Source organism: Marmota flaviventris, chromosome 5 (genome assembly GCF_047511675.1).
Source record: "Marmota flaviventris isolate mMarFla1 chromosome 5, mMarFla1.hap1, whole genome shotgun sequence".
Lineage (NCBI taxonomy): Eukaryota > Metazoa > Chordata > Mammalia > Rodentia > Sciuridae > Marmota > Marmota flaviventris.
In genome coordinates this window covers 65,489,528-65,517,224 of record NC_092502.1, presented here as the reverse complement: position 1 = coordinate 65,517,224, position 27,697 = coordinate 65,489,528, and the positions used below count along the sequence as shown (strand labels likewise).

Below are 27,697 nucleotides of genomic sequence, written 5' to 3'. Positions count from 1 at the left end.
TTTCTTTTCTTTTCTGTTTCAGAATTTCAATGCAGCCTGGCCAGAAGTGTTCCAGCTTTCAATTTGGTGCCGCCTCAGGTTTACACGAGGTAGGTGAAGATTTATGGTGGCCACAAATTCCTATTTTTTTCATTGTCTTTGTCTGTCTTTGAATTTAGCACAACAATGAGAGAACAGGCTCAGAAAACTAATATACAGGCTGGAAATGCATCCTGAACAGCAGAGAGAGAACACAGCTCCTAAACCTCCAGATACCTGGTTGGGTATGAGAGCAGAGGAGCACAGGACAGCAAGGGTCACAGTAAGTGTACTGAAGACAAGATGCTCCTCGGTCCAAGTGTCTCCTTCAAGGTCAGAGTACACCTACTGCTGGTGGAGATGGGCCATGCATTGGTCAGTCTCCACACCTAAGCTCTCCGAGGGAAGGATTCTATCCTCCATGTTGGGCATGATAGAGAGTGGGCTCAGAGGTCAGACCACCCAGAGCCAAATTCCAGCTCTGCCACTGTTTTGCTGGCTGAAGACTTTGTGCAAGTAATTTAACATTTGCATTCCTCCATTTCCTATTCTGCAAATTGGAAAAGTGGAATTAAGAGCAGTCTCTCTTTCAGAGGGCTATTTGGAGGACTAATATTTATAAAACCATGCAGTGCCTGGCTCCCGGTGAACACTCAATAAATAACTATCATTATTCCATCAGGACTTCCCCAAAGTTTCTAGAACAGTGTGTTTGTAGATGGCATGGATTAAAAATAAGCCAATATCTATTACTGGGCGCCAATATCTCAAAGACCTACAAGTCTTTGTTATTGCAAAGTGACAGTCACATGAATAGAATTACAACATAAAACTGTAACATCTCTACCAAAAGCTTAGCACTCCTTTTGCTAACCAATATTTTATAAAAATATGATTCATATTATTTAATATTTTATTGCTTCTTCAACCCTTAACCATCTATCTGTTAGATGAATTAGCTCTGGTGCTTTGGATTTCTACTTAGCTTAAACTACTGAATTTTTATGCAGCTTAAAGAATAAGAGACCAAAAAAAAATCTTGGTATATAGAGATTAGGGGAAGGGGTGGGTAAGGATAAAAGAAATCATACAACTTCAAAATCAAAAATGACTTATCTAATCCAATCTGACTTTGGGGAAATGGCAGTGACGCCCTTAGCACAACTAGAATGAGCAACCTGGCCATTATAGAGTGGCCAAGACAGGGCAGGAGCCCAGGTGCCCGATTCCCGGCTGGGTTGTCGCACTCCCCACCACACTAGGGTGAGACACGCTTCCTCCCATCCCCACACAAATAATCACACCAATGGGCTTGGAGCTCAGGAAACCACCTTCTGTCATTTCAGGCAAGAGCTTCACTTCCCAGACTTTGACTAGTTTCACAGAAGACACGTCCCAGCATTTCAGCCGGCTGATTTAAGGGATTCCCGAAAGCTTTACCACTGAGCAAAGTCTATTACAACCCGGATGAATTCAAATGAGCCATCCAGGGATTTCGGATTCCTAGGCCTCACAGTCAAGGTAAAAGCATTGATTTAAACTCGGTGGAAGGAACAAAAAAAAAAAAAAAAAAACCGTTATCACTTACAGAATACTCATTTTCTCCAAGATGCTTTCCCTGCAAAAGCTATGTTTCAAGGGACTAAAACTCCAGAGGCAACAGTATGAGCAGAGCGGATGGGGAGGGGGGATACATAAGAAAATAGCAGCTACTATGATTTAACTGATCCAGAAATAAGTTGTTAGAAATAAGAATTCTCGGTAATATTCTCATGGCATCTAATGAATAAATATCAACTAAATCAATCTATTTGAGCACTCAAGAGTGGGATTAAAAAGTATTATCAGCAGAGGTAAATTTAGAGCTGGGAAATAAACCCTCTGGAAACGAGAGAGAGAACATATTTCATCAGTTCTCTCAAGTGGCTCGAGTAATATAAAGAATCTTAAAGAATGCACATGAACAAGCAGGAAATGGAAGTCACCAACAAGTGGGCAGCACACGGTCACACTGCGGTCCTCATGTCACACACGCGAATGACAGTCTTATTTTCTCTTTTCCCAGATCTTGGAATTACGGAGTTTTGAAACGTCCACTCTTCTTTAGGGTTTTGACTACTCGTGCATGCGGCACTTCAACGCACCATTTAGGAACTGAGTGAGCGTCCCCGAGCAGTCAGGCCCAGGTCACACAACAGAAAAAGGTGGGAGTGGAACTGAGGTCCAACCACAAGTGAATGGCAGAATCATCCACTTTCAATCATCTCCAGAGTGGATACTCAGAAGACAGGAGCTAACAGTTTTGCTGCTTCTTCATAATTCTATGAGGCAAAAATAAGGAACCCAACTTTCCTATTGACATATGCAAGTTCTAGGAGGTTAAGTCATTCATTCATGTCATATAGCAAGAAAATGATGGCCCACAGTGCCAACCAGGTGTAGACTACACTGGTAGACTTCTTTTGGAAGGAAATTTGGCAAAATGCATTAAAAGCCTTAATCCAAGAAGCAATGAGAAATGTATGCAAGTACATCAAAGGCCTTCAAATAGGATCTCACCCAATATTATTTATAATAGTGAAAACAGAAAACAAAACTAAGAGTTATTATGCCCATGGAATACTACACAGCTATGAAAAGTCAGGTTTTCAAGGAATGACACCAAAAATGTAATCTTACTTAATATTTTTAAAACCCCATGATATAGAGCCATGGTTTACAGAGAGAAAAGTTGAGGATATGAGAGGTGAAGTGTGACATTGGGATAGTGAGAAAAACAGACCAGGTATGAAGAAGCCCTTCTCTAAAGCTCTACATTCTATCTCTATCTTAAGCACTAGGGTGTAGCTCAGTGGTAGAGCACTTGACCAGCAAGTATGAGGCCCTGGATTCAACCCAGTACCACAAAAACAAAACAACAATCTCTATGTTAAACACAAGACCAAAACCTGTTTCACACTGAATCATCTTTTGCAAGGCACAATATACTTTGCTTTTAGTTTAGGAATTGATATTTGGTGTGTGGTTGTTGGGATATCTATAATTTGCTTTAAAATATTTCAGCACATACCAAATAGCTCTATGGGGTATGTATGTTAGTTCAAGAAATATAATACACCAGGTGCAGTCCAGGAGGGCTTCCCACTCCAGGAGTTGCCTTGATGTTCTTATCAATGACCTCATTCACCAGATATTTCAGTTATATTTATCCTTGAAAGACATTAGAGCCTGTGATAATTAACAGAAGGAATGCTAAAAATTGTAAATTTTCACTGGTGAAATTAGTAGCTTATTAACCAGCATATGGATATTAAAAATGGATTCTCATTGGGGCTGGGGTTGTGGCTCAGCGGTAGATCACTTGCCCAGCATGTGCAAGGCGCTGGGTTTGATCCTCAGCATCACATAAAAATAAATTAAATAAAGGTATTGCAGCCAATTACAACTAAAAAAGAATTATGTTTAAAAAATGGATTCTCATTAATACAATGAATGAGACTTAAGACATGAGGATAATCTCAAAATTCTAGAAATGTGCCCATCCTTGCATGATCAAGGTGTCTCTACCAAGCAAGCCCTTCACCCTCCAACTGGAGGGAAAGCACCCCAAGTTCAGGCCTGAACAGTCCCCTGGCCAGCCTGGTTCAGCAGATGCTGCCTGGCTGACACTATCTGTAACCCAGCTGTATCCTGGCTTTGGAATACTGTCTGCTTCACCTTTAGTGAACTATTCATGCAATTCATGGTGAGAGAACCCAAGAGGATGGAGACTTAATTCAATTTATAGAACAAGTCAATGAGTTTATGCATACTTGTAAATGAATTATTAATACATGCCTGGTTGTATTGCATAAATGTTTCATAAACTGCTAGCGAGGTCTGGGGTATATAGTTGGCCATCACCAACGTCTAATTATCCCACTTCTCAGAATTCAATAGTTGTGCGTACACCTTGGGATACACATTGGCTCAGCTCAGCTTCCAACATGGTTCCCAGTACCCACTCCTCCTGGTATTTATGTCCTCCTGTACTCTTCCCTTTAGGGTGGGCTTCATTTGTGACTTTCTTCTAATGAACAGAATACAGAAAAATTAAAGAGCTATCTCTTCCGTAATTATGTTACCTTGCCAGCACTCTTTTGCCCTCTCACTGACTCCCTTCCAAGATGTGTGATGCTCTACAGGCCAGCTGAATCCTACCAGCAGCCAGATGAGTCTGAAATTGAATTTTCCCCATCAAGCCTTCGGATAAGTTTGCAGCCTCATCCATGACCTTGATTGTGAGAGCCTGAAATAGACACAACTATGCTGTGCCCAGACTCCTGACTCCCAGAAGCAGAGAGATAATAAATGGGTGTTGTTCTAAGCTTCAAGGTTGGGGTTATGTATTATATCAAATTAAATAACTAATACAGTTAGTTTGCAAAAATCATACAAGTAAGTAGTAACCAGGTTTTTTAAAAATCTCGTTTGGACTACATATATAGTATTCCACATTTTTATTCAATTCCAGGGAATTATATTCTACTATAAAAATAGATTTTTGTCAAGCCCAAGGAAGTAGCAGATATGCTTGGGCTCTAGCTGTTGCATGTCTAGGTCAACCCTTCTTCAAAGTACTGTTCAATTTTTTTGACTTGCCCAAATTGTTTCAGTAACAAATATTTCATATGCTGTTGAATTTAATCTCTCTCAGCTCTCTGATAAACACAACAAGAATAATGATGGAACTAATAATGGGGCCTTGCTAGGAAACTGGCTGAAATAACAAATTATTTTATCACACATTGAAACGTACTTCACAAACTTAAAAAAAAGGCACGTTTCTGTGATTGTGTAATGAGAGCTGATTTCCACTGCATTTGTAGTAGTCCCTAGGCATGGAGACAAACAAGGCTAAAAAAAGAATACTTGCATGACAAGACTGTTATCACCCATATTACTCCTGAGCCTCCTCTGAAACAGAAAATGTGAAATTTATAACTAGCCATGTGGGAATTCACCAAAATGTTCTTTTGATTTTTATTTGGAATTTTATTTGTGTTTGGAGGGGAGATCTGGTGATTATTTTGCTTTAACTTGGAGGGGTGGTGGCAAAACCCCAAAAGATAGCTCTGTTCTTTGGTATAAAGCATGCTTTTGGAACAGGAGCAAAATCACAAAGAAGCAAAAATTCATTCTTAAGAGAAAAACATTATTTTGTGCATAAATCAAAGATATAATACAGTAAGTAAATATATAATCAGTATGCCTATGGTACTAAAATTTCATAATGAAAGGAGCGATTAGAAGGAAAAATATATTAAAAGGCTTTTTTAAAGAGTGATAATGGAAAAAAAAAAAAAAGGGTTGGGAAATTATGGCTGTCCAGAGAGCATAGGTGAACTCTCTCTGTCTTCTTTGTGGATGCCCGAGGCCTGAGGTTGTGAATTGGCCTAGATTCCTTCAAGCTCTGCTTCACCACAGTTCACACAGAAAAGCTCTGCCAATTCTCCTCCACTGCAAAAATAAATGTGACGCCTTTTATGTATCCCAGACTTCTACCAATTCCTATTTTCCTTCAGATTTTTGTTTCCTTTATCCGTTTTTCTAACGTACTATTTACCTCCAAGCATGCCAAAATATGTACTCAGCATCCAACATGATACTTGTCCTTGGTAAGTTTTCAGCAGTACAAACCCTCCTTCTGTTGGCTACCATGGGTCAGAACTGTCCGGCATAACATGAAATCAAAGCTGAGAAACAGATACTATAGCAGAGTTGAGGGATGGATGAATGCCTCTTTAACTGAGGAACCCATTGCATGGCTCACATACTTCTGCTCAAGGCTAAGAGGTTAGTATGTTAATACCCACTCTTTTGTATAGACTTGAGAAAGATACACAGTAAAGGTACAATCCATTGCTGATATGCATACCAATAGTTATATCAAAAAAAAAAAAAAAGGCGATCCACTCTCACCACTTCCATCCAACATAATTCTGGAAGGATTAGTTAGGGAAATTAAACAATAAAAAGAAATCAAAGGCCTTCAAATAGGATGAGAGAGGGAAACTGTCTGTTTGCTGATGATATGATCTTATATACAAAAATTCTTATAAAGACTCTACAAAAAAACTGTTAACACTAATAAACAAATTCAATAAAGTTTCAGAGTATAAAAAAAATACAAATATCAGTAGTATTACTATACACTAATAACCAACTGCCCAAAACTGAAATCTGTAAAAATCATTTACAATAGCAACAAAAAAAAGAAAAAGCTACTTAGGAATAAATTTAACCAAGAAAGCCATAGAACCCTTCATTTAAGATTATAAAAAACTGATAAAAAGAAATTAAAAGTGTAAATAAATGGAAATACAAACCATGTTCAGAGATTGGAAGAAATAATATTATTGAAATGTGTATACTACCCAAAGCTGTCCACAGATTCAGTGTCATCCCTGTCAAAATACTAATGCCATTTTTCACAAAAGTAGAAAAAAACAAACCCTAAATTTTATGGGGAACAACAAAAGACCTTGAATAGTCAAAGCAACATGAACAACAACAACAAAAAAATCTGGAGGCACCAAAACATTTGATTCATTTGAAATATATATATATATATATATATATATATATATATATATATATATATATAGCATGGTAATGGCATAAAAACAAGCACATGAACAAATGGAAGAAAATAAAGATCAGAAATAAACCCATTAATAGCAGTACTAAGAACACACATCAGGAAAAGAACATTCTCTACAATATACAGTGTTAAGGTGTTGGGACAACTGGATAGCTACATACTTAAGAACGAAATTGTACCCTTATCTCACTCTGTATTAAAAAAATCATATCAAAATTTATTAAAGATTTAAACATACTACCTGAAACTGTAAATCTACTAGAAGAAAATAAGCATATTCAGAGGTAAAAGATTAGATTATGAGAGCTGTGACCCGATCTGCCCATCCTAGTTTGAATGGACTAACTAGGTAGTAGCTGTAGGCAGGTAGGACATGGCTAAAGGAGGTAGATCACTCTGGGCATGCTCTAGAAGGACGCATCTTCCCTGAGACCCCTTTCCTTTCCTCTGCTTCCCAGACACCATGAGCTGAGTAATTTTCCTCCACCACACCCTTCAGGTATGATGTTCTACCTCCCCTTGGGACCAAAGCAGTAGACGTGGCCCACCACAGTCAAAATCTCTGAAACCATGAGCCAAAATAAATTTTCCCTCTTCTAAGTTGTTCTTATTAGGTCACCGCAACAAAAACCTAACTAACACAGAGTATTATATACAATAGCCAAAATGCAGAGGCAACCTAAGCATCCATCAATGGATATAACGAGACAAACAAAACATGGTATATATGTAAACTCACTGCCACTTAACTATACACTTAGAAATGATTAAATGGGAAAAAAATGGCAACACACACACAAAAGAAATGATTAAATGGTAAATTTTATATCATACTTATATTAACAACAATAAAAAACAAATTTTTAGTATCCTTTTTTTAATGTAAAGATATTTTCAAAGCAAATAGCACAACAAATCTCTGGTACACAGGAAAGCAAAAAAATAAATAAATAAATAGTCGGGTGTGGTGGTGCACACCTATAATCCCAGCGGCTCGGCTCAGGAGGCTGAGACAGGAGGATCATGAGTTCAAAACCAGCCTCAGCAAAAGCAAGGTACTCAGCAACTCAGTGAGACCCTGTCTCTAAATAAAATACAAAATAGGGCTGGGGATGTGGCTCAGTGGTTGAATGCCCCTGGGTTCAAGCCCCAGTACAAAAAAAGAAAAAAAAAGGATATACTGTTACATAAAAATGATAGAAATGACACAAAGCACCCCTCAACCCCCATGGCACTCTGGAATTTAGGACAGCTACAGTGTGGACAATGAGGCTCAGATCTCTGAACAGAAGGGAAGATATTCACTGACTACTCAAAGGCCCTTTCTAGTAGCATGGGCCCCACTCCTCTGGCCTGTTCTGAGTTCTTCCTTGTTACGGAGTTCCTTATTCTTGCATTCTTTCATCCTTACCGTACACACTGTGTCACCTCACTCTGGATACATCAATCACACACACCTTGCCCCACATAGTTTAAGTGCAGAGAAGATGGAGGGGACAGCATGGTCTAGCGATCAAGAGCACACTCTGGAGTCAGACAGACTTTGGCTCAAAGTCCAGGTTCACCAGTTTCTAGTTCTAAAAACTTGAGAAAACTGCTTTGCCACTTGGGACCTCAGTTTTCCTATACGTAAAATGAGAATAACATTTTTATCTCATTGAGTTGTTCAGAAAAGGCTAAGTATGCTAAGCACAATGATGACATCTAATAAGCCTTCATAAAAACTAGCTGTCACTTTAATATTGTCCACAGCACTGATCATAATTCTGAACACTGAACACCACGCAGGGCTCAGTAACTTCTCAGCATCAGTAGATGTTGTTTCATTACCTGTCACTCTTTCCACCCTGAGCTAGATGGCCCAGAATCAAAGCTGCAGACAGCAGTCTCTATCTTGTGAATTATATCTTATTCCTACGTGTGTCTCCAGTACTCCATCCAATGCCTGTCACACAACTGACACCCAAAAGGTGCCTTCCATATTTAAAATGTAGTTGTATCCACCATACACATTTGCCCAAGTTTAAAAAGGAATTATGACAAAGAAGAATGTGATTATGTTTTTTTTAATTCTTAATAAAAAGAACACATTTTGTACAAAAAAAAAAAAGTCAGCATGTATCAGAAAGGCCCCCAAATCACAAGCTGTCTCAGTAGTGAAGAGAAAGAAAAAAGCAACTGCACAAGTACCCAGAGGCACAGAAACACAGTGACCTCAGCGTGGGGAGCCACATCAGGAGCCAGAGTCTAATTTACAAACACAGAGATCTAAAGTTTATGAGTATCTAGTTTTGTTTTTATTGGGAAAAAAAAAAAAAAACAGATATCAGATCCCACCTTTACCACTACTGAACAGCCTCAGGGATAGAGCCTAAAAGTGAAAATAAAACGCCCTTACAGGGACTTCTGCAGAACCCATTTATGCAGGCTCAGCCAGGAAGGTTTATCAGGAAGTCAGGATGACACTGGAAAACATCGCCACTTGGATAAAAGGCAAAAGACACTTAAGCATGAGTGGCTCCTAAAACTGCAAAGCTAATTAAACTTGGCCTCTTCGGAAAGAAAAAGTAAAGTCAGAAAGGGTAAAACTAGAAGAAAAAAAATGTATTCTTACTTCTAAGCATAATTAAAAAGTACAAATAAAGAGGAATCAGTTGGGTTCATAACTTTTAAAAATTAAATACCTTGATTTTTTTCCAGTATTAACTGAATATTAATTCAGCAGAAACTGCATCAGCAACTGACATCACTATGCATTCTATTTCCTTTCTATTTATTTTCACATAAATACACTCAACACTGTCCAAGGTACTACAGGTTGGGGAGGAATCAGTATTAAGATTAAATAAAACCATAAGAAGAACAGTGCGGAGGTTCCTCAAAAAGTTAAAAACCATCCAGTAATCTCACTATAGGTATATATCCAAAAGGACTAAAAGGAGGATCTCAGATATTGGTACACCCACGCTCACAGCAGCACTTTTCACAATATCCAGCTGGCAAAAGCAATCAATATGTCCATCGATGGATGAATGTGTGTGTGTGTTCATGTGTATAAATAGACACACATATATACATATATATAGTCAGGTAGATATAAATATAGATATGACTATTGCATAGTCCAAAAAGAGAAGGAAATCTCATATCCTACAATAAAAATAAACCTGAGGATAGTAAGTGAAGTAAGTCAAATACTATATGATTCCACTTATATGAGGTATCTAAAGCAGTCAAAATCATAGAAACAGAAAGCAAAATAATAATTAACTGGGGCTTGGTTGGAAGGGAACTGTTAATGGGTTTACAGCTTCAGGTTTCCAAGATTTAAATATTACGGAGATCTGTTACACAACAATGTGAATATACACACTTAAAAATGGATAAGATGGTAAAACCTGTTATGTGTTCTTTACTACAATTAATAATCTAAATTTACTAAGATTCAATTTAAAAAAAAAAAAAAAGAAAGAAACAAAACCCCCTCTCTACCATCAAGGAACAAAGACACTCCTGTGATAACACGCCAGAAAACTTTGGGAATATCTGCCCTTCCCACCAGCCCTTTCTCTGAGAAACAATCCCCAACCCTGATCCACAAGGTCAGAGTAGAGGATGACACGTATTTACATAACCTGTCCCTCATTCTTTTGGTGGCTCTGGACCTATAACAAGGCCAGCAAGGATCTCTTCTACAAAATTTAGAAAGAAAAGACATCAGCAGACGGTGCTTGGCAGCTCTCAGACCCCAGTGCAGATCTTTCTGAAGCCTACCAGCCCCACCACCCACCACCTTTGTACCCTCACAATGAGCTAGCCTAAAGTGACTTCTGTTACTTCAACAAAAGAATCCTAAGAAACAAAAGGGAATGAGACCACAACTCAAATTCACCTGGTGCACAGTAGCATTTGTGAAGTTCATGCTGTTCAGAAGTAAGGACTCTGTTTCATTCATCTGAGAAATGCACAGTAGTAGCAAGAGGCAAGTTTTGTTGACAAAAGACAGGAATTTCAGTCCAGATCCTATGCTGTACTGGTTCTGTGGCATTGAGTGAATCCATTTAGCCTACACTGAGCATGGTGCCAATCACAAAACAGGCACTCAACATATATTTTACTAGAATGAAGGTGGGCAAGCAGTTACCCAAATATTGGATATGTTTATCTCTTTAAGTCATTTGTCATTTGTAAAATAAGAATCAAAATGTTCACTTTTTGCACATCACAGGATCAAAATGTACACAATCTCTGTATGACTAAAAGTCATTAATAGGTTCAGATTGATTGGCAGATCAAATACAGACCCACTTGGATTAATTGAACAATGTTCACTTATTTAAAGCAAGGGTTGGCAAACCACAGCCCCAAGGCCAAATCCAGCCCAACACTTGTTTCTACATGGCTCACAGGACAAGAATGGTTTTTACAAATTAACAACTACAGCCAATTTGATGACAGGGAACGCTATCATCAAACGCTAATTTTGAACACTAATTCAGCTAAATGTTATCCCTCCCCCAAAAAAGAATTAAATTCTTCTAATAAACCTGTATTACAAAAAAATGTATTTAATTATTATTATGTTGTTGTTATAACACAAGATTTAAAGGATGCATAAGAAGCCCATTTAGTCAGGGACATGATAATAAAATTATTTTTCTCATCACCCCCATCATACTTAGAATGCAATTTTTTAGAACATGGGGAGTTTTACAAATGCATACATTGTGACACAGCAGAAAACCTAGCAATAATGTCTTAGTGATTAAAGGTGAAATCAGACCTTTTAGAAATTAAGTACTCCTTTCAAGCCCAGGATAAAGTCATCTAGACAAGTCAGGATATGTGTCAGAAACCACCTCAACTGAGCCAAGAACACACCAACCTCAACATGATGACTATGGTGTATGGAACAGTACCAACTACTGATTCATCACACTTATCAACACCCCCCCCCCCCCCCAAATAATGCCTTCTGGTCTAGGTTCCTTCTTGGAAAAAAAAAAATGAAAAGCAAGAGTCCATTAACCAGTAATTACAATATTTCCTTAGACCATCCACTAACTTTATCCCATACAACAAGAAAATGAGGTAACATGCATTATATTCTGAGCAAATAATGGGAATAATTACCATCACAATGAATAACAACAATAATAAAACACTTCTGAGTACTTGCTCTATAATCAACACTGCAATAAGCATATGAGGACACATGAAAAATGTACTTTCTTCTAAAGAAATTTTTCAAACAGTGCTCCAAGGGCAAGAAAATGGAATACATAAAAGTCAGATGTACTGCCATGTCAGACAGATTAAAAACAGAAAGAGTCCACTTTAAACAGGGCAGACGGGACCTTAGAACCACAAAGGGGTTTCTAAATCACCTTCATGGAAGCCTAAGCTCCCTCAAATCAGAGCCTGAACTCTATAAGAATGGACACTTGGGAGTTCCAGGTCTATTTTCCTCATCCATAATATAAGGACAGTAATAGCCACTTTAAAGATTTATATGGATTAAGTGAGATAAGAAATAAAAATTCATCCAATAATCATCCAATTACTATATCATCCAATTACCAAAATTCATCCAATTACTATAATAATAATAGTAAGCACTTAATAAATATTAATTATTATTATGCAGTTATTATATATTTGTTATATTTCATGTACTATAAATATGTTTATTCATTATGATATTGTTCTTAATTAGACTAAAGTATTCTCTATATTAGCACAAGAAGACTTCAGCATATTTTTAATTTAATAGTGGTACTTTAGTTTTATTTTGATTTAGATTTATTTTAATTAATTAATTGAGATTATTGAGAGAAATTATTTCAGGATACATTTGTTTATTAACTGTATTTTTTCTAATTATGTCTGTTCATGACAATTTTTCTTGTTAAATCATTTTCAATGCCCTATTGGAATCCCTGTGGTTTTTTAAAATAATGTTGGTTCAAAGTGGAAACAAGCTTACCTTCTGTGCCCCCTGTCTTAAGAATGTGCCAGCAAAAGTTTCCAAAATACAGTTGAGAAATCCAGCCCCTGTGATTGAAATCCTGCCTCTCTGAATGAATTCTGTCCTGCAAAAAATACAACTTTGATGTCATTCTACATTTGGATATGTAAATTATAGATATTTTCAGCAGTGTAATTACCACTTACAATCAACACAAAATAATATCCATAATAATTGAATAATTGCCTGTTGCAACAAATGATTTTGCTTAAACTTGACTAATATAAACAACACCATTCTAATTTTAAAAATATTAACTTAATGCTGCAAAATATCCATTTAATGCCTTTTGAAAATTGAGTCTAAGATAATCATCAGCTGTATGACCTTAGATAAATTATATAGATTCTCTGCCACTCAGTTTTCTTACGTGTAAAATGGGAGAAATCATACTATCTTCCTTTTAAACTATTATAACAAGTGAGTTGTTACATATAATAGGAATATGAAAAATGACTGACACACAATCAGCATTTACTAAATGTTAACCACTATTACTAAAGAGAGACAGACACTAGATTACAAAGTCAGAAGTCTGGAATGACTTCTTTAATCCTTGACTGGAAAGGTGGGGGAGAGAACAGATATGCTTCCATCTCTACAAATGCTAATTATCAAAGCTCTACAATATTAATTATCTCCATCTCACAAAACAGATTTGGATTCCCTTTAAGAGTGATATAAGTAAGATGGCTGAATAGGAAGCCCCAAGCCCTCATACCACCATGAAGACTTTGATTTAACAACAACATATAAACCAGATTCACTGTAAGAACTCCAGAAACCAATTAAGAGTTGGCAGCACCCCAAGTGAGTGAAAAGCCAAGAAAAGCCACATCAAAGCATATAAGAAACTTTTTTGCATTTACTCATGACTGTACCCTCACACCTAGCACAGAATAGCACAATCAGGAGTAAACTTCCAATCCCTCATTTCTCCCTCAGGAGGGAAAAAGAAGAGTTACTTTCTGTCTTTACAGGGTGCTTCCTAAAGGCATGACTAAGTTACTGAATGGAACAACAGTCTACTTTGGATGCCTGGTGGCCACAGCAAACAAAAGCAAACGTGGCAACTCGTTTCAGCACTAGAGACTCTGAAGTACCACAGACAGACACCAAAAGGAACAAGGGATTATGGGCTCTGGATAATATCAGAGGTCTCTTTTTAAGTGAGGAAATACACACAAAAGCCAGGAAGACATATCCTCAGAGAATGCTTGGAAGATTCTTAAAATCTCTAACTTGGCTGACTGTACACTCTTCTACTGTACAAAGTGAATCCATAAAGACTGGAAGAGATGAGATGCCCAAATATCAACAAAATTAAAAAAGCACACAAGGAAACATGGTCCAGTATAAGAACCAAATAAATCTCTAGCAGCTGACCCTGAAGAAATACAAATCCAGAAATTACATGAAAAAGAATTTGAAATTATTATCTTAAAATGCTCAGTGTGCTAAAAGAGAACACAGAGAGACAAATAAATGAAATCAGAAAACTGATACATTAACAAAATTAGAATATCAACAAAGAGAAACTCAGAAATTCAGGAGTTGAAGAATATAACAACTAAATTGAAAAATTCATTTGAGGGATTCAATAGCAACTTGATCAAGAATCAGCAAACTTGAAGATAGGTCATTCGAAATTATTGAGTCACAGAAGCAAAAGGAAAACAGAATTAAGAAAAATGAGGACAGCCTAATAGACATATGAAATATCATCAAGTGGATCAACTTACATTATGGGAGTCTCAAACACAGACATGAATGAGAAAAAGACAAAGAAGCTATATGAAGAAATAATGGCCAAGATTTCCCAGATTAGAAAAAGGAAATGGTCATACAAATTCAAAAAGGTTAATAAGTTCCAATTAGCTTATATCCAAAGAGATGCACACCAAGACATAGTATAATCAAACTGTCAAAGGTCACAAAGAAAAAAATATCAAAAACAGCAAGAAAAAAATCAGCTCATACAGGGAGCTTCCATAGGGTTTTTTAAAAAATATATATTTTAGTTGTAGATGGACACATTTGTATGTGGTATTTGTATGTGGTGCTGAGGATGGAAACCAATGCCCCTACATGTGCTAGGTGAGCACTCCTCCACTGAGCCACAACCCCAGCCCCTATTCATAGGGTTTTCAGTGAGTTTTTCTCTTCTTTACAAGCCAGAAGAGAAAAAGATAATACAGTCAGAATGCTGAAAGAGAAAACCACAAACCAAGAATTCAGCAAAACTACCCTTCAAAAATGAAAGAGAAATTAAGACTTTCCCAAATACACAAAAGCCCCATGTATTCATCACCACTAGAGATTTGGATTACACTTACTTTCACCTCATTCATTCATTTGTTCAACACACTGACTGTGTGGCTTCTATATGCTAAGCATTATACTAAGTTCTAGAGGCCATAGTGAAGGAAATGGCAGCTGTTCTCCAGGATCTCACTGTTTAGCAGAAAATATGAAAAGATGTTGTGGGCAAGGGTCAGCAAACAAGCAAAGCATTCCATCAGAGGAAAACCACAAGGACCCAGGCAAGGAGGCGTGAAGTTTCAAGAACCACAGATGTTTGAGGACTTCATAAATCCTTCCCATAATCTTCCCATAAAGGACTAGAGCAAAAGGTAAATATGGGAAGTGTTAACAGATGAAGCTGAAAGGATGAGTGGAAATCATATTGAAATGGTGTTTGGCTGAGGAGTTATCCTGAAGGTAACAGGGACTTCTCTTCTTTGTTCACCAAGTAATAGACACAGATGAACAGTTACATGTGCACCAATGACTAAAAAGCTAGTTGTCACTCCTTAATACTTTCAATCTCCTATTCCCCATCTTCAACACAGTGCTTATACTCGAGTTCAATGAACATTTGTTAAATTCATTGATTTAATTAATATCTTTTTAATCAAAAATATTCAACAAAGAAAGTATTCTCCCTACCTTCTTACATCCCTATAAAAAATGAGAGCCAGGTCTTCAGTAGGTGGGTCTACATATTTCTACTCATTTAGGGATGCATGTTTACATAAGCACAGGTTCTGATACACAAAAAAAAATACATATGAGAAGATAATGAATCCAACAAGTTGTGAATTTAGCAAAAGAGCTACTATAACCCCTTAAACCAGACCTTCTAATATCAATAGTCTATATACTGAAATCGTGCAAATACAAAAAGTCTTTGAATTTCTCTCTCACTTCATCCTTCCCTCCCCATTTACTATTACATGCACACAAGCACACACACACACACAGAGTTATCCCATCCAATCTGACATAAACGCCTTCACTCTAAGCAACTTCTTAGATTTAAACTTATTTAAAATGATTTGCTCATGTAAAACTATATCCTCGTGACACTAATCTTCCCCCTCTTTATTCTGGATTAGTCAGAGTAGAATTTTACAGTGATTCTAATATTTAAAAATGAAAAGTTGAGCAGACTCACTCTCTCGGGAAAGATGAACTCTTCAGTCCTCAAGACAAGCGTAGGTGAGGGATTAATAAAAAGTCTCTCTTACATCATATTCTAACCAATATTTCTTCCTGCCACTTTTGGGAGAAGTAAGTCCTTAGAAAAGCACTCTCAGGGTTTGTCCACATATCAGAGAATAACAGGGCAGTAAAGTGGGGTCATACCCTTGCCATCAATGAGAAGAGAGTTTATCCTATTACATTTTAAGACTGTCAAAGAAGAAAATGTTGCTTTCTCCCTCAATAACTCATTGACAAAGCACATTGGACATTTTCTTCTTACTACATAGAGCTAACCCAAATCTCTCTCAGTAGCATTAGCCTCCATGAAAGTTTCTATGCAAAACACAGCAGTTTACATGACGTACAGTTTAATTTTATCTCTGTAAAAGAAAGAGAGAGAGAAATGAATGATGGAGGGATGCAGGGATAGATAGATGAATGGATAGAGCTGAAATTCCAGTGAACAGAACCTGTAGGCATTAGAAAGATAGGTGCAATTTATTTATAGGTGTTCAGTTTCTTTCAGTTGTTTACAAGTTTTCTATAATAAATATGTATTACTCTGGCAATTAAAAAATAAACAGTTAAGGTCTTGCACATCATTTTTATAAATAAAACATTGCTTTTTAAAAGGGTCTGTGCTACCAAGCACCATTTTCAGCAAAACTACACACTAAGTTTCAGCTTGCCTTTCATTTAAAAATCTCCTTAAATCACCTCTTGGCTTTCATGTCCCCACACTATGTAATCTCAGCTCTTTGTGCCTTTTGTCCTAAGACTGTTCTTCCCACCCACACTTGAAGTATATCGTACTTCACTCAAGAGACATGAGGATAAGTCGGGTTTCCCTGCGCCTCTCTTTCATCTCTGTTAATCCTGAAGGGAGAATGGCACTGCATTTATGCTGTTACATACACAGGGAGACTCCTCTTCATAGTTACTGTCTTTGTCAGCTTTTTTCACTGCTGTGACTAGAGGACCCAATCAGAACCAATGCAGAGGGGAAAAAGTTTGAGGGTTCACGGTTTCAGAGGGCTTGGTCCCCAGAAGGCCAGCTCTATTCCTCGGGGCTCGAGGTGAGGCTGAACATCATGGCAGGAGAGTATAGCAAAGGGAAGCAGCTCATACGGTGATCAGAAAAGGAAAGACTTCACTCTCCATATACAAATATAAACCCCATAGCCATGCCCTCCAGGAGCCTTGTCCTCCAGCCACACCCCACCAGCCTCCAGTTACCGCTCATCAGGGATTGATTCACTGATTAGGTTAAGCCTATAACCCAATCATTTCTCCTCCAAACCTTCTTGCATTGTCTCACACATGAGCTTTTGGGGGACACGTCATATCTGAACCATAATACTAATTGTGTATATTAGGTACTAGATAAAGTGTTATCTTCAGAGATTGTTATGCTATGAAAATCATTTTCTCTCTTTATATATTAAAAAAAAACCTTTGGGAAAGAGAAGTTAAATAACTCATCTAGAATCATATAGCTTCATGATGTGCAGATTCATTATTGATCACCTCAAAACCTGACTGCTCCTCTGATCTCTGCTAATGACACATCCATCCTCCTGGACTATGAGATTAGAAACCTCAATATGTCTTATGGTTCTCTCTATATATAATCAATCCAAATATCCAATCAGTCACCAGATTGTGTTTATGTTACTCCTAATGACCCTCACTAATCCATGCACTCTTCCCCTTACTGCAGCTCCTTCCTGGTCTAGCACAGCACATTCTTCTCTAGAAAGAACCACAGCAACTGCCTCCGACTGGGATCCTTTTCTCCAGCATGGAGACCCTATGCTCTACACTGCCCAAAGTCAGCTTTCTAAGCACATAGTGGTCATGTCACTGCCGGTTTGCTAAGCAGACACAGCAAACAGCCTGCACACTCAGACTTAGTTCATGGAACTCATCCAGATTGTTGCATGTAGCTATTGTTTGTTCATTTTCATTGTTGCATAGTATTCAATTGTCTGAAAACACTCCAAATTATTTAATGACTAATGAAAATGTCATTTAGATGAACCCATTTAGAGCTATTATCAACAGTGCTGTTATGAAAATACAGTGTATCTAGGTATAAATACCCAAGTGACTGTAGAGTATCCAGCAAATATCTGGGCCATAGGATATGCACAATTTCAACTTTTCAACAGCCAAATGTTTTTCAAAATTGCTGTATCTAATTTTTTCTTCATTACGTCCTCAATCTAATTGCAATGACTAGCATAGGGTAGAAAATCAATGCCCATAGGAAGGAAAGGCTGGAGATGAGGAGGCAGGGTAGGGAAGAGGAAGAGAAGAAGCAAAAGAAGAGAAGACATTCATGGGACATCTCAATGCTTCTGTCGGGAAGTAAACCAAATGTCTCAGAAGTTCCACCTCCTAGATCAGCAGGGGGCAGCCTGCACCAGACTGAGGGATAAGCCACCCACAGCATGTGAGGCTTGCTCACTCCCACAAGCAGGGCCTGTATGAGAGTTGCACCTAGTGCTTTACCCACTCAAAACATATAACTCAACACAGAACACACTGGAATCGTGACAGAGAAAGCACCACTCCAATCTGGAAACAGCTTTGTGAAAATGGATGGCAATTTATACAATCAGTGTCCACTGAGGTCATTTAAATATTTTTTTTTCCTTCTGAATTTGATAAAATAAAAAAGTTCAGGGGAAATATGGATCAGGAATCAATCCCTAGAGCATGCAGCTACCAGCTCTGAATGCTCAAAATGGCAGTTTCTGAAAAAGCAACAACTCTTAATGAGATCCTGTCTCTGAATTATTGACCAGGTAGATATGGCAAATCTCACCTAATTGTTTTCATGATGGGAATTTAATTAAAGTGTCTTTGAGGGGAGGGAATATGTTCCACAGATATTCTTGCTGTGATGACATCTCAGCTCTAATCATGGTGTTCAGGGCCTTCTCCTGTAACCACAGTGACAGGGTGCCCCAAAGGAACCGCAGTGTCTTCAGGTCACTTCAGGCATGCTCACTCCCTCTGCACAGTTCCCTGGGGCTGACACTGCAGTGGAGCCTGCCTGGCTCCTATCTGCACCCCCCACGCTGTCAGGCTAAACCCAGTTCTAAAGCTGCTTCCTCAGAGAACCAATGACATTTACAGAGCGCTAGAGAAATGCTGTGCAATTTTTAGTCCTGACATATAAGTTAATACTATATTTACAAATAAAATATAAATAAATATTCCCTGTATAATACATGCTCTGTATGCACATATGTGTATGGAGATAGATAATAGATGATAACAGATTCATAGATAGATAGATATAGTAGAATGAACTACAGAACAATGATTAAGGGTGTGGTTTCTGGAATTAGACCACTTGGATTCACATCTTATATTTCTTACCCACACAGGTAAGTTCCTGAAGCTCTGTGAAGCTTGCTCTCCTTTTTAAAATGGGTTAATACATATTTCATAATTTGTCCCAAGGTTGAAAAAGGTAATCAGTGTAAAGCACTCAAGGTATATGTGTAAGCACTCAACAAATGTTAGTAAACAATACTAACACTACTAATCTTGGTAATAATCTTATTCTATCATCATCCCCATTATTGTTCCCATTTATAGTAAGAGAAACACAGAGGCTGAGAAGTTAAATGCCTACAGTTCAAATCCAGTTCCAGAGAACTCCAATCCGCTTATACTTCAGTAACTTTTCAGTGGCCCTCAATCACCATGAACCACTTATCAACAAAGGCAATGACAGGCCCTGCAATTCTGGGAACCCTCCCATTGTCCCAGCCTCCTCCCCAACCCCAATGCCACCATATCATGCTCAAACACTGAGAGACTGTGAGACCACACACCTGCCCCAGCTCTAACCTGCTCTCCTGGAGTCTGTTCCCACTGAGCTGGTTTTTTTTTTTTTTCCAGTGCCAAGGACAGAACCCAGGGCCTTACACATGCTAGGCAAGTGATCTACCACTGAGCCACATCCTCAGCCTTGAGTTGATCTTTTAACCCATGGAGGATTCATGGGTATCCATCTAATTGTTAAGAGTGAACATTTGGTTTATTCCTTAGTGTTACCATAACACTAAGGAACCTCAGAGGCCAAGAATTTTGGACAGGTATATATTTTAGGTTGTCTTGTTCCATCTCTTAAAATGTCGTATTTAAGAATTGATAATAATAACCGTTAACACTTTTTAATAGCCTATCATTGTAAAGCACTGTATTAAGTATTTTATAAATATGCATTTCAGTTAATTCTCACAATTTTGTGAGATAGATAATATTAAGCTCATTTTGCAAGTGAAAAAACAGAGGTTCAAGGAAGCAAACTTGCTTAAGGTCACACAAAAGTAAATGGCAAGGCCACTACTTGAATCCCCAGTTAACCAGAACCCGTGTCCTTTCCCATAATTCTAGTACCTATAAAAATGTCTATTCAAAGAAAATTTACTGGCATCCTTAGCTGATGGGCAAATATTCAAAACATACAACGGTTTGTGAACTGGCCCAACTGGAAGCTTATCCCTAGATATCAGGCTGTGAAGGCATCCCACTCAGGGTGGTATTTGTGAGAAGGTGGTCACAAAGGGCTCAGCATTTAGAATGGCCATACACTTGGTTGAATACTCTGATGTCACTGTCTTGAAATGTAGGGGCTCTGCATTGTCATCTTGCACTGCGCCCCACAATTACATATCATGCTCTTGATACTATTTCAAGTACAGATCTATACAACATTGGAAGGGCCATGACCCTGGGGAGTTTTCTGGGATGCTTAGGAGCATGTGCTTCAGTCTGGCAACATCTAATGAAAGTCTCAAAATCCCTGAACCCTTAGGATCTACTTCTAATAATACCATATTTCACCACATAATCATTACCACCACATTAACATGTATTCCTGAGTATTCCAAGTATTCTAATCTTCACCAAGGATAGTTTACTAATACATAATTTTTAAGTAATATCAGTACAATAAAAATAACTTTGCATAATGGTCTCACCCCACTCTTTCGCAAAAGAAAAAAAAATTGGCAAAAAATAAAAAACCTGCCATGATTATGTGGTAAAATATGGTATGTACTTAAGGAACTGAATAGACACTTCTCAGAAGATATACAATCAATCAACAAATATATGAAAAAAATTAGTCAATATCTCTAGCAATTAGAGAAATGCAAATCAAAACTACTCTAAGATTTCATCTCACTCCAGTCACAATGGCAGCTATCAAGAATACAAGCAACAATAATTGTTGGCGAGGATGCAGGGAAAAAGGTATTCATACATTGCTGGTGGGATTGCAAATTGGTACAACTAATCTGGAAAGCAGTATGGAGATTCCTTAGAAAACTTGGAATGGAACCACCATTTGACCCAGCTATCCCACTCCTTGGTCTATACTCAAAGGACTTAAAAACAGCATACTATAGTAACACAGCCACATCAATGTTTATAGCAGCTCAATTCACAATAGCTAAACTGTAGAAGCAACCTAGATGCCCTTCAACAGAGATGAATGGATAAAGAAGCTGTGAGATAGATATATATATATATATATATATATATTACTCAGCATTAAAAGAGAATAAAATTATGGCATTTGCAGGTAAATGGATGGAGTTGGAGAATATAATGCTAAACGAAGTATGCCAATCCCCAAAAAACCAAAAGCCAAATGTTCTCTCTGACAAGTGGATGTTGATCCATAAGGGGGGAGAATGGGAGGAATGGAGGAACTTTGGATAGGTCAAAAGGGTGGGAGCGGAAGGGAGAGGGCTTGGATGTAGGTGAAATGGTGGAATGAGATGAACATTAATACCCTAGGTACATGTATAATTGCACAAATGGTGCGACTCTACATCATGTACAACCAGAGAAATGAAAATTTGTGCTCCATTGTGTACAATGAAATGATATGCATTCTGCTGTCATGTATAACTAATTAGAAAAGAAATTTTTAAATATTAATATAAAATATATATATGGTATGTCCTAAGAAAATAATCTTAGATGATGGCTTACATCAATCTATAAAGAGATTCATCACATCATTTTATATAGGAGCAAATGCTCAATAACTAGAATACGTAATAATTTTATACAATGAATATATCTGATAAATAAATAAACTATAGACATGGAGGAATATGCCTGTAATCCCAGGAATTTGGGAGACTAAGGCAGTAAGATTGCAAGTTTGAGACCAGCCTCAGCAACTTAGTGAGGCCCTGTCTCAAAATTAAAAATAGAGCTTCGAAGTAGCTCAGTAGTTAAGCACTCCGGGGTTCAATCCCTGGTGCCAAAAAAAATTAAAATTAAATAAATAAATAAAAATTACAAAGTGCTGGGAGTGTAGCTCAGTGGTACAGTACCCTTGAGTTCAATCCCCAGTACCACAAAAATATAAATAAATAAAGTTAGTCCCAAAAGTAGTGTGAAGTTAATGTAAAAGCTGGAATACTGTGTACAGTACAACTCCACGTTTGTGTGTTTGGATAATTTTTCCGCAGAATGAGTAAATAATCTGCAGCAACTACAGACCACTCACACAAAGGAATGCCACGCAGCAACAGAAAAAGAGCAAATTACTGACACACCCAAGGTGCTGCTCCCAGACACAACACTAAGTGAACAAAACAGGCTGAACAAAATGTAGGATTCTACTGGAGATGAAGAGCAACAACAAGCAGAGCTAACCTATAAGGATGGAGGTCAAAATATCTGTTTCCTCTGGGGTAACTGGCTAGGAAGGAAACAGAGCCAAAGAGGGCATGAGCATGTCCTGGTTTTTTCTTACAAGTATTTTGTAACTATTCTGCAATGAACATGCAATCAAAACCTGTGAAAAATATGAAAAGTTATTTAAAATATTTAATGGAGAATTTTTGGAGTAGCATCCATCCCAACTAGACCTAAGTGAGGCTGGAAGGTTTTCCCTCTCTTCACACAAGAGGCTGCTGAATCCCTCCAGAGCTAAAGGGAAAATCAAACTGAACTATCAACAAAACTCCTCTTGATGCCACACCCTCTCGAAGTCAGGCATGCATGAAATGGAGAAGCCTCCACCTGAGCTCAGAAGACACGTCAAAATATACTCACAAGTGCAAACCTGGAATGCGAACTTGGCTTGTCAGTTTTCTTCTCCATCTCTTTACTTAACTACCAGTATCAGTTCTGATGGCAGTCATGCTCCCAGGTGGCATGCACAGACTGACAGAGGAGGTGGAGCCATCTCCAGATTTCTCTCTATTGTCTCAAAATGTTTAGGTTGACCAAGTATTACAGGTGGCACACACCTGTAATCCCAGCAACTTGGAAGGCTGCAGGGGGGAGGACTGCAAGTTCAAGGCTGGCCTCTGCAAATTAGTGAGGCCCTAAGCAATTTAGTGAGACTCTGTCTCAAAAAATGCAAAGAGCTAGGGATGTGGTTCAGTGGGTAAGCACCCCTGGGTTCAATCCCCGGTACCAAAACAAAACAACAACAACAATAAAGAAAAAAAATTAGCTAGCATGTCTGCTCTGTAAGAGCAAAGAATGTCACACAATTTTGACATTACTCAGACCCCCTTAAGTCTTCCTCCCTCATCTCTTACTTCCATTGATCGTTCCTCTAATATACATTCAACAAGGCCCTCACCTGAATTTTGCTAAACTTTTCAGCATAGCATTCCTGCTGAGAAGTGTTTGCTGTTTGCTGGAGAGCCAGATTATCAATGGGTCATGCTTTATAAGATTAACAAGAACTTTGCAAAAAAATGGAGTTCTCGAAGGCATGCCAGTTGAGGTTTGCTTATCACTAGGACCTCAGGATACTGACTAGTTATCACAAGTTTCCAAATCTAGCTAGAGCTTCACCTGGAGCCAGCCCTGATTACAAAACTAGAAGCACCATGATGCATCTACATTTGAATCTGCCCGAACCTTGGACTAACAGAACTCCAAACCAAAAGTCAAAGGAAAATGAAAAAAAATCAATAGTCATCCACTATGATATTTCAAAAGCTCTTCCTCATAAATGCTATAGAATGCTTTCTTGGCAAAACAACATTGTTTTCAGCTCAGTCACCACTTCCCTTTTCAAATTAAAAAAAAAAAAAGGCTTACTCCACTTTCCAAAGGTAGTGCCTTTAAAAAGCCATCTCATTTTGAAAACAACATTTATTCACCATTAGTTCCAATAACAACTTACATTTATTTCGTGTTTTATGCTCTCCAAGCATAGAGCATTTGGTTTATTATCTTATTAAATCTTCACATCACTCTGGAAGGGAGCTGAAGCCAACTCTTCCCAGGCCCAAAGAGCCCAGAGATGACCAAGGAGAAATTAGGATTGCAAAAGGGATGCCAGCTTATCACTATAGGTCTGCTTATCACTAGGACCACGGGATACTGACTAGTTAGCAGATGTTTCCAAATCTCACTACGCAGCAGGTTCACTGGGAGCAGCTCTTTGGCCCCTGCCCCCATGTTACTGCCTCAGGGCTACTTCTGCATGGCATAGCCCACCAAATTGTATAAGGGCTTCCCAATTTGCACTTACCCTTGGTCCAGTCCCATCCCTTTTCCCTTTCCTCCTTTCATTCCCATTTCAGCCCAGAAGGAGTGCCATCTGAATCCCCATGAGCTTTCCTCATTCATTTGACAAAGGGCTGTGAACCAAAGGCTGGGCCTGGGAAGAGTTGGCTTCAGCTCCAGCAGAGAACTGTGACCTCAGGGCACAACCACCAGATGCTAAATACAGGATAGAAAACCAAAGAAGGCCCTGATTATGGGAACACAAACATCAAAAGGCAAATGGGCATCTTTTGGAGGATAGACTTGTGGAGCCAAAAATAAGGCTCCAGCCCAGATGTCAATGTGCACACAGGGCTTGCTGCTCTGCTAGTCACAGTTGTGGTGTGTTCAGCTAACTGTTCCGTCACCCACTGGTGTACTGAAAATCAAGGTCAATGTGAGCATAGGGAGGCATGTTTGGGGACAAATAACAGTGGCATTTATTCGGGCTGTTAGACAACTATACCCTCAAACTCTTTAGCGCCAGGATCGTGGCTTACAAATACACCCAAGTAAAGTCAGCAGAACCAGAGAATTTTAATACTTCAGCAAAAGCAAGTTGGAGGTCAATCAGAAAGGTCAACACCTAGAGAAACAAAGAAGAAAAAGACTCAAGACAGGAAAAAAGATAGATACACAAAGAAAAATGCCCCCAAATTTGCCCTTGAAACATGTGAATTATACAATCTGCAATTTATAAGAAAATGACTTGAGACTTGTGATGTTTCAATCCAGCAATTCACAATTAAAAAAATTCAAAAGAGTTACAAACCTATCTATTAGAATGAAAAATATTCATTTGAGTAACTTCCCTAATAATGAAAATTTATTGAACTAAAAACAGCTGTTCATCCGATTAGCTTAATCTGTTTGTAAAATGTGATTTGGGGTTTTATGTTTATTTTACTATATTCCAGGAGGAATTTCATTGGTGAATTTGTAAATGTGGAACCAACATATCAGAGGGATCTACTCAATGTTATTAACACACACTCTTCTTTCAAGAAGACCACCAAAGAAAAAGCAGATGTCCTCAGACATGGACAGGTGAAGACGTGGCCATAGGGAAGCTACACTGAGTGTGGAAAGATGATCTTATTACACAAAAGCAAAAAGACACACAAAAACAACAGCTTTGCAACATCATGAACAGAGAGGAAGACTCCACTCATGGTGATACTAGAAGAGACAAGAAAAGCCTCTATGTGGTTAAAAAAAAAAACATACAGCTACGGTGAGAGGGCAAAGACCAGGAAAACACCTTTACACAAAGATGATTAACTTTCAGAATTACATTACTTGGGCAAAATGTCAATTACCAAAATCAAATCAAAAGCACAATAATAATATTCCACATAGTATAATAAAAAAAAATCTATTACCAGGAAGAGAAGAATAAGAACCCAGACAAATACATGTTAAAGAACAGATGCAAAGAGCAGATATTATGAAATTAAAAAGCCTATCTCAAGCCTGGCTTGGTGGCACATGCCTGTAATCCCAGAGCTTCAGGAAGCTGAGGCAGGAGAATCATGAGTTCAAAGCCAGTCTCAGCAACTTAGTGAGACCCTGTCCTTAATAAAATAAATAAATGAAAATAAATTTTAAAATGGGCTGGAATGTGGCTCTGTGGCTGAATCCTGGTAGGTACAAACTCTGGTACTGGGAAAAAATAAAAATAAAAAAGCTTATCTCAAAAGTTTCAGTGGGAAGAAACTATAAATTTCTCCTAAAAAAAAAAAAAAAAATACATTCTATTCTCCATTTTCCGAGGTAAAAGCCTGGATCTTACTCTACCTAACAAATAAAGCACATTCTCAGAAAAGTTGACTTTAAATTTTATTCTTAGACTTCAGATTAAGATTCACTTTTCTATTTTCTGATTTGGTCCCAGTGTCCTAAGGCAAAGCAGAGTTTCAGCCTGGAGACCCTCAAGTCATTCATCAAAGCAACCTGTGTGGCAACCCAGGAGCTGCAACCACCAGTCACTGTAGGAACCAAAAAAAGAACCAGAAATACAAAGGACTTCTGCCAAATGCTTGCATTAGCCCCTGAATACTATTCTCTCCAGGGCTTAAATTCCACCTCTCCAGGGCTTAAATAGAAGGTTCCTACTCCCATGAGTCTTGAATTGGAAGTTCACAATACTTGTGGAGACACAGTGTATTGAGGAAATGCAAAATTCTCAATATAAAGTATGTTCTGGTGGTATAATGATAAATAATTATAAGCACCGCTTCTAGTTAACAAATGAATACTGGGGATTAGAATCACAGTCACAGGAATTTTTAAGATTCTGATGTTAACGACAGCAAAAGTAATAATATCAGACATTGACATTTACTGTCTCCCATGGGCTGGTTGGTGCTACTGCAAGCTCACAACCATACTCTGAGGTAGGGATATTATGCCCATCATACAGCTGAGGAAACTGAGGCATGAAGGAGCAAAGTAAACTATGCAAGGCCTTGCAATATTTTCAGAGGTGGGATTCTAACTCAAGGACCTAGTCAGTTACTGGGACACATGAGACCTTGCATAGGCCTAGGTGAGCCAGGCTGACTGTGTGAATAAAGAAGATCAGTAAACACTGTAATCAATGAGCCAGACATAGGAAAAACAAGGGACCGTGAAAACTGCCTACTTCTTTCTGGCTCTCCAATTTGAGTAGCCTGATCACTGATACAGAGATGTCCCTGTCATTTGTAGTAATGAGTTTCTGTTACTTCCAAAGCAAAACAAAGACAATAGGTACCACTGAAGAGAAAAGAGGGATAGAAAGAAAGGCATGCAGTGCTCCTTCTTCTACACTCCAGTTACTCTTCCACTAAGTCCATGTCCTGCAGAGGGCACTGACCTCACCCCAGCCCTGAGGGCAGATCCTGACTGGCCAGGGCCTCTCTGGCCACAGCAATCCTCTGATCACTTGTATTGGTGGTGGGGGCGGGGGATCTAAATGGACTTAG

General features: G+C 38.2%; 1 protein-coding gene across 2 annotated transcripts in view; it reads right to left on the bottom strand.

Annotated features, from left to right (window-relative positions):
- Prelid2 (PRELI domain containing 2) overlaps positions 1–27,697 on the bottom strand; it is an 84,590-nt gene that overhangs the window by 30,561 nt on the left and 26,332 nt on the right. For both annotated transcript variants that reach the window (XM_071612267.1, XM_027927787.2), the window contains exon 5: positions 12,648–12,753. In XM_071612267.1, the coding sequence (XP_071468368.1) occupies positions 12,648–12,753 (106 nt within the window). The remainder of the gene's footprint in view (positions 1–12,647; positions 12,754–27,697) is intronic.